At 33.1% G+C, this 12,122-nt stretch overlaps 1 protein-coding gene across 1 annotated transcript in view; it reads left to right on the top strand.

Moving 5' to 3' along the window:
* LOC129226021 (ubiquitin-related modifier 1-like) overlaps positions 1-10,304 on the top strand; it is a 34,578-nt gene extending 24,274 nt beyond the window's left edge. Inside the window, exons 5-6 of the mRNA XM_054860594.1 lie at positions 7,592-7,640; positions 10,128-10,304. Coding sequence (XP_054716569.1) covers positions 7,592-7,640; positions 10,128-10,196 — 118 coding nt within the window. The 3' untranslated portion in view covers positions 10,197-10,304. The remainder of the gene's footprint in view (positions 1-7,591; positions 7,641-10,127) is intronic.
* Positions 10,305-12,122: the final 1,818 nt, after the last annotated feature.

The raw sequence follows: 12,122 nt of genomic DNA, 5'->3' as shown, positions 1-12,122 counted from the left end.
AGTGATGTTCTTAATGCAGAGATCAAGTTGGCATAAATATGTGCCACAAACCATTGTTCTAACAATGCATGTGAAGGACCCAACAAATTATTTGCTGCAATGTTCCCCAATAGTGCAATGGCACTAATGTTTGACCTGATAAATGTGTATGTTTGTTGTTTTGGCCTAGCACTTCATTTTAAAATTAATCAACTATTTCAGAAAGGCTGTTAGTGCATTGGATTTCTGTAGGACTTATCCCCTTTCTGAAAGAATCGATTTAAATGTGTTGACTCAATTCGTTAAATAAGGTTGAGATGTTTAGCATTGTCTTTGATCAATCATTAAACAATGTGAAGTGTACTGATGAATATTCATGTGAGATACTGGCCTGATTGGAATCATTAAGTAAAACCTCTAAATTCGGCATCTATTTTGCTTGTGCTTGCTGAGTTAAATAAAATCGTGACTGTGTTTTATTGTGTTGTACAAAAATGTAAACTTTTGAAATTGCTTCGAGTGGCAATGACAGACCATTTAGGAATTGGAAATTCTATAAGATGTTGAAAAAATATCCGAAGAATCTGCATTATTTTCCAAATGTTATACATTGGAAACTGGATTGTATATCCTAAATAACTTTTTTGAGCAGGGAGAAAAGATTGGGGCCACTTATAGAGATATTAAGAGCATACTTTATTTTATGTAAGATGCTCCAATTGTATTTAAGACCTGGTGAAATTGAGTTCTAGAGGGAAATTTCTATTAAATTTTTGTTACATGTAGTAAAAGTTTTACATCTTCCTTGTGCATGCAGAATCTGATAAAATCATGACTACAGTTTATAATGCTGTACAAAAATTAAAACTTTCAACATTGCTTTAAATGTCAATGGACAGACCATTTGTCAGTTGGAAATTCTATAAAATGTTGCAATACTACCTGTGGAATCTGCATAATTTCTAAGTATTATGTTTAGAAAGCTGTAGATTGCATATCCTAAATAAATTTTAAGTATGATGAAAAAGACTCTTACTGGAACATTAACAGTATACTGTCTTCCATGTAAGATGCTTCAGTTCATATGGCAGACCTGTTAAAGTTGAGTTCTGGTTGGAAATTCACTTTAAAATTGTGTTGCCGTAGTTGGCTTGAGAAGAAACCACGTGCTGAAAGAGCACTAGAAATCTGGGCATGTGTGCAGGGCCGGATTTAGGGGAGGGCAGGCAGGGCTACTGCCCTGGGGCCTCCACAACAAGGGGGCCCCCACAATAAAATTTTTTACAATATATTCCAACTTTCAAGGGTTGAAAATGTCGGATATACACATATATATCAAAATATTCGGACATATATCAAAGTATCCGATATTTTCGAAAATATGATTTTTTCGAACCCTGATTAGGGGCCTCCACTCCTTCATTGCCCCGGGGCCTCCACACTTTCAAATCCGGCCCTGCATGTGTGCATATATCTTAAAAGTTAAATCAAAGTCCCTTCCAAGTCCTATATTGTTATTACTCTGGCAGTAAAATATAAATTGATTGCAGAACTGCATTTCAGTTACGTGTGGTGCTCCAAGCGAGTGCCCAAGCAGCTGTAATGTTCAATTCTTCATATTATTACTTATGCTTTACGATATTTTTGGTAGCATATCTGTGTTTTCTGAGTAAATCGGGTTAGTTCTAGTAACTGTCATGTTGGATAGAGCATTTTCTATACAGCAAAAACAAATATGTAATACAAAAAACTTAAATTAAAAAATACCTAAGAAATGTATGGATGCCTCAGTCTCCAAATCGATTAACTCCACTTTTTAAAAAAATCCTCATTTCTGTTTAATAGTGCTTAATCAGTGCTTAGAATGTGAATTTAAATTAAACTTTTGGTTCAGTACATTTCTGATCATGCGATGGCAGAAAATGTAACACAAGGGCCCATTCACTCCTATGGATAATACTATCTTCATCATCACTTTTCTCAATTTTTTGTTTTATGGAGTTAATCGATTTGGCAAATGAAGCATCACAGCAACACAGGGTTCATACACTTGTGGTTGAAAAAAATTCCCTGACTTTTTCAGGTTTTCCAGGATATTTTTTAGAAAATTCCACATTACTCGCTTCATTCAAAATTAAGTTTAAGTAACAATATTTTCAAAATACAGTGGGCTCCCTCTATTTTAATACTCTCTAATGTGAACATCCCTATATTCTGAACACATTTTGATGATCCCAGCGAAACTACATAAACTTAACATACGTTGACCTCTCTGTACTCTGAATACCCCAGTATTATGAATGCTATTTTCAATCTCCTTCAATTATCACTTCATTTTACACTGAACATGTTCACAATCAGTCTCGGGAATTCCTAGAAATCAAATTGGAAAGCCTAAAATACATTCACGATTTTATCACTGATTGAGTGGCATTAATGAGAAAATGGATAGAGGAAGAAAAATTATGTTCTAGTATATTACTGCATCATATGAAATCATTCAGCTGAGCAATAAGAGCCTGAAGTTTCTGCCCCTGAACTATATTTCAAGAATCCAACCTCCAACCATTGTATCAAGTTGTTTTCAAGACCTTAAAAAGTATGATTACCTTTAGGCAAAATGCGGCTGAGAATTACCCGGAAACATTTTCACTTGGATGATAGCACATACTTTGTATGAGGATACACAATGCAAAAACAGATTTAAAATAATATATTTTTTTTCAGGTATTGTACCGATAGCTGTATTGTAATATTTTATTGTTGAATGTTATGTTAAACTTTTCAAACTGAAAAAGAAATAAATAAATGCAAGAGGTTAGGTCTTGAATTAGACATTGCGTTAGCCACCACTTAAGTTACTGGTATAGCTCACTGGGCAAAGTACTGAACATAGTCAACTAATGCAATAGAATACATACACATCATACACATGCTTTGTCCAGTCTCCCTCTATAATGAACACCCCCTTAATCTGTACACTTTTGTTCGGCTCCATGAGTGTTCAGAATAGAAAGTCCGCCGTAATCAAAATTGTTTAAAGTAGCAATGCGTAAGAACTGAAATTTTTCCACTTGTAGATTTAAAAAAAAAAATCTTGGATCTTTTGAAAAAATTTCTTTCACAATTTAAGTTTTTTTTTTTTTTTTTTTTTTGAACATTTTTTTTGCAAAATTGTTTTTATTTGTTTACTACTTGTTGAAAACAAAGTACTTTCAACTTATTTTAGAGTTTCTTTGATGCCACATATCATGCATATTAGGTTTTTGCTTCAATCGTGCAGCAATCTTTCTCTGCTTTTGGTTTACAATTTTTCTTTTTATTTTCTTATTAGTATGTAACAGAAAACTTATTGAGTGAAAATCAATTAGAATTAAAAAAATGTTCTGGAGATAAAATTTCGCATTTTTCCAGAAATTAATTACTAATTATCTGGAAAAAAGATCACATTTTGCTTTGTTATCAATAGTTTGCATTGCAATAAAAATCCAATGCCATTTTCGGAAACTTAGGCACTTAAAAACTCTGGTGTACTGCCATCTTGGGAATGACCAAATATGGCGGCTACAACAAAAATTAAGAAATAACTAGCTGCGTCGCCCGGCTTTGCACGGTCCACCTCGAAAATAAAAGTTATGTCAAGTGACGTGAGTTCAACACTCAGGCTTGAACCAAAACAAAAAAAAATCAGTGAAATTTTGCGGCAGATTGCGGAAAAAACCCCAAAAAGTAAACATTTTAAATCTCCTGTGATTACAGGAAAAGCCTCAAAACAAAACAAGAATTTTACCTGTGTGTATTCGAGAAAAAAAAATGGCAACAGATCTTTCATCTCAATAATTTTCTTCACGCTATACATTTAAATAAAAGCGTTGTTTGCGAAAAGTTGAGATGAAGCACTGAATAATAATTTGAATGGAGGAAAGCCTTCGAAAAATATGGATTTTATTTTGAAATCTAAGAGTCATAATTAAAAGTTTTTAATTGATATCTCCGCTAATTATTATCGGAGAATTATGTTAAATAGCCAAACATGAAGACGGGAGGATGACGAATCCATCGATACCTGGTTCGATGGTCAGTTCACTGTCGTTCGGGAGAAGAAGCTTGGACATAGATAGATAGATACTCAGATTTTATATGTATAAGATTTTTTTTAATTTGTAGCATGAAAACAATTTTAAAATAATAAATCTTCGTAAAACTACAATTCAGTTGGAAAGTTTTTATCATATTTGCGTCCAAGGCAATGAGGATAAGATTAAGTTTACAAAACAAAATTTTTCATTTCTGAAGGCAATTACATAATTAAAATAAAATTTAAAAAAAAAAAAACTTAAACTCTGAAATTTTGAGTTCAAATTATGTTTTTCGCAATCACGAGTTGCGACAGGGCCCTACTCATTGGAGGCTATTGTTTCTTAAAACAGTTCCTGTCCCCCCAAGCCTACCCCTCCTCCTGGGCGGTTACGTGTGTATAGTTATGTGTGCGTGCAGGCGTGTGTGTATGTGTAGGCACGCGTGCGTGCATGTATAGGCTTGTGTGTGTGCATAGATCTGTGTGTATGCACGTAGGCGTGTGTGTGCGCGCATGTGTAGGACATGGACGCCACCGACCAGGAGAAACGGATTCCAGGAGGCAGTGCTCGGAGCTGCGCTTGCAGAGGCTGGTGGGCGGTGGTGCTGGTGTGCCTGGTCCAAGCTGAAAAAGGAACCACAACATCAAGGACAGTCAAATAAAAGCAATAAGCAATCGTGATTGCTCAAAAAAAAAAAACAATTTGCAGTACATTTTGCATTATTTTCATTAGTTTGCAGTTAAAGAAAACATCCAATTCTGCTTTGTTTTTGTAAACTTAGGCATTTAAGCATCGTGTCTACTTCCATCTTATAAGTGACCAAAAATGGTGACTACGTTTCAAACATAGCTAAAAAGACTTTTCTATAAAAAACGATTTTCCCCCCACCCTACCATCCGAAGGCTTGTGCTTCAGAAGCAGTAAATTGTCTTATCCGCTCTTGAGTTTGTGCATAATTCCTGTTCACCCTAGAAAATTTTCTCTTGGGGGCAAAAATGGCGTCTGCGAAAGTTTTTTTGGGTTACCTTTTTTGTTTTTTTTATATTGCCACTTGCCAGCATCATTTTGCCTCAAAACATTTACACTTTTTTTCAGGAAACAACTATGAAAACGAAGATTAGATCTGGTGGTGCAAAATTCCCAGGGAAAAAATTGGGAAAACAAATTTTGGGGGCAAAATTGGAAATTTCCCTGACATTTTTAACTATGTCATTTTCGCTGACAGTTCCAGATTTTCCCCAAGCATACAAATCCTGCAACAAGTTAAGATAACAAATAATGACTGAAACTGGGGTCAAAAATATGCAGTGCTATATAATACTACTATAACACTACCAAGTTTAGAGTTTTTGGAAATAAATACTGCATTTAATTTAACTGTTCACTTATAAATGAATTCCATTCTTTGTTTGTAGCAGCAAAATATTCCATTACAAAATGTAAAAATGTGTTAGGTGAGTTGTTTTTATAAGAGTATATTCTAGGACTGTATTTCTAATAATAACAGCTAAAGCATTAGTACAACGGGGGGAGAAGGAGTCTATGTGGAGTAGAGATGAGTTCAGGCTCAGTTTTGAGAGCCCGGGCCCACCTGAGCCCGAAAACTTGTAATCGAGCCCGCCCGAGCCTGGGTGATATTGTCTTGGACCAAAATCTGAGCCCCGAAGGAAACTTTCTTGAATCAAAAAACAAGCCTTCTACAGTCTGACATGATCTGTCTGTTAATGAAAAATGTTATGTCAAAATGTTCTTCATTAACAAAAGTTTCTAAATTTTCTCAAAATGTTCCTTTTTAAATGCATTACTGTATGACATATTGCAATAGCAATCGCGAAAAAACATATTATAAATAAATATTAATTTGTAAATTACAGCAGACATGTGTTTCGGCGTTACAGGGAACGCCTTTTTCAATGCAAAAAAATAATGAGCTTATGGATGAAAAGACATCCGACAAAAGCTTTGTCGCTTTTGTCGGATGTCTTTTCATCCATAAGCTCATTATTTTTTTGCATTGAAAAAGGCGTTCCCTGTTACGCCGAAACACGTGTCTGCTGTAATTTACAAATTTGTGCTTCTTCTAACATTGTTTTGTCTTACTTTACTGTTCAGCACAAAGGTATTTATTTATCTTAAATATTAATTTATTTTCCGATTTCTTTTTTGCTTACATTTTCATTGACTGCACTGATTTAAATGTTCCTTTCTGTTTCTCACAGTAGGAAAATGTTTATTTGCTTTGAATTTGTTTGGAGATTGACGATTGAATATCTTAGTTTGAGTCCGAGCCCACCCGAGCCCCGAAACTTATTTTCGGTTCTTGAGCCCGAGCCCGCTTCAGGCTCAGGCAGTCAGGCCCGGGCTGAGCCCCTCTCATCTTTAATGTGGAGCTGACTCGGACATTAAAATTTTTAGCGGTGTAGTGCTTTAAAGGCCTTTATTCTCATTCGGAAAATGCACCTGCACCACCGCTTATGTTGGTGGGAAACCCTTATAAAGTATTTGCATAACCAGATCAAAGATCTTCATTCTGTGATAGAGAACAGCTATCAACCATCTTGGAATAATAAATACTCCAGCGACCGAAAACTATCACCTACTACCATTGTGAAGACAAAATTATTTCTCATCAAATTGACAACAGCAAGCTGAAGCACAGTTAAAAAATACCAAATAAAATTTTTAAAAAGGTATGAAGAACTTAAAACATGTCTTCAGCTGAAAAACTTCATCTTTTATGAAAAAGTTGTTTAAAATGATTCAAAGTTCAAAAAACGCCAAGAAGACAGGCTATTTTTTTCAATCCAACCGATTTCAAAAACTGCCAAATTTCTTGAATTTGGCTTTAACAAAGCCAATCTGGCAGCCCTGCTTCCCCATGCGGGGAACTGCTTGCTTGGTTTTGAATCCGAAGAAATGCCAATAGCGGTCTTTTTTCATTGGATAGGAGCGACGGTGTCACAATGTTACCATGGCAACACCCCTTCAAAGTCAAGATGAGAAAAAACTTATAATTCATATTTCCTGTCAATTATTAGCATACAAATGAAAAATGAAAATTTATTTTTTGACGTGCCCAATCTCTGCTTGGTTTGCTTAGGCAGACCACATGTCAATGCTAAATTTCTTTCTTTCCAGTGTTAAAATGTTCCGTCTATTTATAAATTTATTTCAAAGAAAAGAATTCCTTGAATCATTTTTACCTGATGATTTAATTGATCTTAAAATGTGTTGAAATATTTTCTATTTTTTAAGACTGAGGAGAGTAAATGGATTCATTCTGTACCCACATTTTGTAACTTTGATTTATAGATGCAGCACAATTTCACTGTAAACTTAAAGTGTCTGTTAGATTTATTGAGGATGAAATAGTTTTGATTTATCAGTATAATACTATTTTAGGACGTTTTTTGTAGTTAATAATTGTTGCCAATTCATATATAGCTTTTGAAATTTATTTTATTCAGATATCTGTTGCTTTTAATAATATCCTATTTTGATGCATTAATCTTTCTCTTAATGTTGTATTACAGGAGGCCTGGAATTTTAGTTCTTGTGAATGATTCCGACTGGGAACTTCTGGTAATATGATATATTTAATCCTATTCATATTCTATACGTAATCCTATGATGTATTTCAGAATTTTCTTTATTTGCATTTTACCCCTCACAGAATGGAATAGCAATGTTAATGCAGTAAATCCTCATTGATCCACACCCTATTAAACTAGATTTTGCTCATTTAGATGTACTTACTAATAAATAAAAGCTGAGTTAGCAGGGACAGTCACATGTCCAGATTGCTAATACAGTAGTAAATCCTCATTATTCTGGACAAATCCGGACAGCCATTGGGATCTACCTACTGTATAAACAAAAGGGTAGTTTTTGCAACAATGTTTTTGTAGACTGTATTGTAATTTTTAATATATTTTTGTAATTTTCTCTTGTGCCTTTTATATTTCACTTATGTACATTTGAACACAGCGATTGCCTGTTTGGTGATATTTTGGTAGTTTAAGTTAAATTTGGTAGTTTAACCCTAATTCCAGTGAATTAAACATAAACTCCAGTAGATAGCGGTCATTGTTGACCAATTTTTACGTTTCTTCATTCCCCTGAAATGATATTCTTACCAGTAAAACAGTTAAGTCACCTGATCGAATTCAGATTTGTCACAATAAAGCATTTCCCTGCATGTTAAATATTACCAAAAAATATTATCAAATTTCATATCGTGGCGTGAGTTTCATTGTTGAAACACGCGGGTTACTCCCTCATTGGCTATTATTTATATGAGGATTCTCTTGAATTCAAAATACAACATCTACTGTATGCAGTTGTTTGTTTATGTACCTTGACTCAATTTGTAGGTTATTTTGTTTAATCTGTACTTTGATTTATCCTGAATCCCTTATAAATCAGATTAATGAGGTTCTGCTGTAGATGTAATTGTAGAAATTAAAATATTGAGATTTTTATTTCTTGGCTACTATTAAAAGCTCTGCTGCTAGTTCTTAGTAAGTATTACAAATATAAGTAAAGTTGGTGTTTATCTGATATTGTCTATGTTTCAATTAACAAGCATTATTTAAATCTTTGCTACTCATCTGAATAAGCACATTATGCCTATGCTCTGCCAGTAAGTGCTTTTCGATTGACTACCATGCTCAACTGTCTCTATGCTCACCTTCATCATTTTCAAATTGTCAATAGCCCTACTTGCCCCCTCTGTGGCAGTGATGAGGGAGCAGACCACCTTCTTCTGTGCCCTGCTTTGAAGAAAAATATATCTACTCCTTTTATTGGGAAGCTAGAGGACCTTTATTTTGTTTAACTGTTTAATTTACTTCCTTATTGCTGTCATTCCTTTTAGTTGTGCTTTTTTATAATTATTTTTTCTGTTTTAGCTTAAGAGTTGTGGTTTTTTAAGCCTGCTGCATTTGAAATTAAAAAAAATAACAATGATAATAATAACATAAATAAATACATACATACAATAAGTTAACAAGTAAATACTTTAACATTTATTTTGTGCCAGTGGTACCCACAATGGGGGATTATGGCGCAAGTTGCGCCATCAAAATTTTCGGGGGGGGGGGGATTTTAAAAGCTATTTACTTATTTATTTAAATTTATTAATGGAAAAAAATTAAATTTATGTATTGATTTATTTTTTATTTAAAGTGTTTATTTTATTTATTTTTATTTTATTCTGTTTATATTTTAATTCATTCATTTATTTAGTTTGTGTGTGCAATGTGTATATGTTTTTGGCAAAGTACACAACTCTTCTTTTAAAATAATATAAAAAAAAAACAAATTAAAAAAAATTCATAAAAAATATTTAAAAAAAATAAATTAAAAAAAAATAAACTAAAAAATAAAAAAGAAAAAGAGGATTGAGAAACTTTTTGGGAGGGAATTTGCGCCATTGAATTTGGGGGAGATGGGCACCCCTGCTTTGCCCCCCTGTTGGTTTTTCTTTATGTTACTATACATATATTCTTAATATTTGCTTCTATTTTTCTCCTGAGAAGGTCCATCACTCATTTGGGAACGTAGGGCAAAGTGAAATGGTAAAATATTTTACTCAGTTTGCAGTGCTGCTTTTCTGACAATATTTCAACTAAGTAATTAAATATATACTTGTTGATTTAGTCATAAAATGTTAACCTCCAAGGATAAAAGTGTACGATAATGCAGGACATTTTCAAAATTTGACGCTTATATTGTAATGTTTTGTGATGTATCAAAAATAAGTTCTATTATTATAAAATGTTAAAATTTTCCTCAGATATTTGAAGGTACAAATTTACTGCCTAAAATGTAAAATTACATTTCAGTACAACTTCAGCTATAAAATACAATTTTCTCGAGATATGTTCAGTAATTTTCAAAATGAATTCTTTATTTTGAAAAATTTACTATCTCACTTTACCTCAGATTCTCCTATATACTATGTAATATAAAATTTAATTTTAGTATGATGAATTGTGAATGTAAAAAATAATTTCCGGTCAGTTCACACATTTTCTTTTTCTTTTCCTTTTCTTGTCCTGAATTTAGGGGGAGTTAGAGTATGAAATTCAACCTTCTGACAACATTCTCTTCATATCTACACTTCATGGTGGATAGAAGATTAAACTATGAGATTGAAGCAATTCTACACATGATTTGTGCCATTATGAAGATCTAATAATGTGTTGCACATGCTAAATTTGTGTAAATAAATACTTTTTTTGCTATGTCTAATTATACTTTTTAATTATACCTTTAAAATATTTCTTTTAAAGTGATTTTAAAAATACAATTTAAAATAAAATTCCAAAAGTTGACCCTATGTTAAATTTGCAAAACGGAGTGAAGCTTTAAACCAGGGGCGCATTTCAGTACTTCATTTGGGGAGTTGAGTTTCTTAAATGTGAATTACTTCGGTATAGAACCAAACACATATTGGCTAACAGGAAGCAATCATAAAATGGGTTTAATATTATTAAAAATTAGTGTTTAAAAACAATTTAAATTTTTGTGACGATAATTGTAATTCATTTTATAATAAGTTATCATGCAAAGATACCACAGTTTTACCCTTTAATTAAGTTTTAATGCATGATTTTTGAAATCCGGAAGAATAGGAAATCTTGTTAGTGAGCCATCAATGCCCAGTGTCATGCTCCTTTGTCAGTACAACTACAGATAAAAGTTTCTTTTGCCCATTCTGCTTCAAAAATAATTCTCTAACCTGCTAAGACCCGAATATGATCTTTCTCTACTAGCTGAGCTAATTGGAATAGTTAAAAAATAATTGAAGTAGCAAAGTTACGTATCAAAGCATACCTTTCAGATCTTGCCTTACAAAATCCCCCAGGTAAACCAGACTTGGATAAAATGAAAAGCTTTCTGCGAACACAAATCCCAACTGGAAAATTTTCGGCAAATAATTGTTTTGCCTAACTCAACCTTGAATAAAAAATTAAATTTATATTCAAATAGGAAAGAGACAAAAAAAGTGCTTTAAATCATTTAAATTTTTTTTACAATAACATACAGTTTGCTTATTTTTCACCAACTGAAGAAAACTGCCAAAACCATTATTATTTTTACACATGTGCTTTAAAAGGCTTTTGGAGAAAAACTTTCAATGGAAAAAAAACTCTGGATTTTCTTAAAAATTCCCTTAAAAAAAATCTATTAATTTAAATTTTTGGCATCTTCAATTCAAATTATGTTTTTTGCAATCATGAGCGTGTGTGTGTGTATGAATGGGCGTGTGTGTTTGTGTAGGCGCATGTGTGTGGGTGAGTGCGTGTTGTGTATGCATGTGTGTGCGTGTTGTGTATGCAGTGCTGTGTACGTACGCGCGTGTGTGTGTCTGTATGTAGGCATATGTGTTTGTGTCTGTGTGCAGGCATGAGTATGTGTGTGTGTGTGTCTGTGCTTGGTCAATGCGACGGTGGTGCTGGCAGAGGGAGGTGGTGGGAAAATAAAATAGGAATTCAAAACAGTCAAATGAGAACAATAAGCAATTGTGATTGCTCAAAAAAAAATTTTTTTCTTTTTTTTTAATCAACGTTAGCAGTTTGAAAAAAAAATTCTGCAGAGCCAAAAATTCGTTCGCACGTTCGTCTATATTATGCAAGACTGCAGGTAACTTTAAAAATTTTGATGATCTTCATTTTTCATCATTGAATAATCTAGTCGAATCTCTCTACTGTCTGTCCGCAAGACAATCCTTCTTGCCTCGTGCTATAAATTTTACTCATAATTTAAAGATTTTTTTTTTTTTTCAATATCCAATCCAGATATTATAGAACCAACAATACGAAAAAATGTTTATCATCAAATCTTGTGTTAATTTCATTAGAAATTGAATCGATTATTTTACACGAAATATTAAACCAATGTTTGATTCTACATCATCATGTGCATTTGGTCACCTCTTCTTAATTCGTTTGAATATTCTTTGCACCTTTTCAAAATTGGCTTGAAGTTAAAAAAAATTTAATTGAAAAGTCCCACGCTTGGTTGCAATATACATCTATGTAAAACTCATTAATAGTC

The sequence above is a fragment of the Uloborus diversus genome, chromosome 7 (assembly GCF_026930045.1).
Source record: "Uloborus diversus isolate 005 chromosome 7, Udiv.v.3.1, whole genome shotgun sequence".
NCBI lineage: Eukaryota > Metazoa > Arthropoda > Arachnida > Araneae > Uloboridae > Uloborus > Uloborus diversus.
The sequence above is the reverse complement of the archived record's forward strand: the minus strand, read 5'-3'. Positions and strand labels throughout refer to the sequence as shown.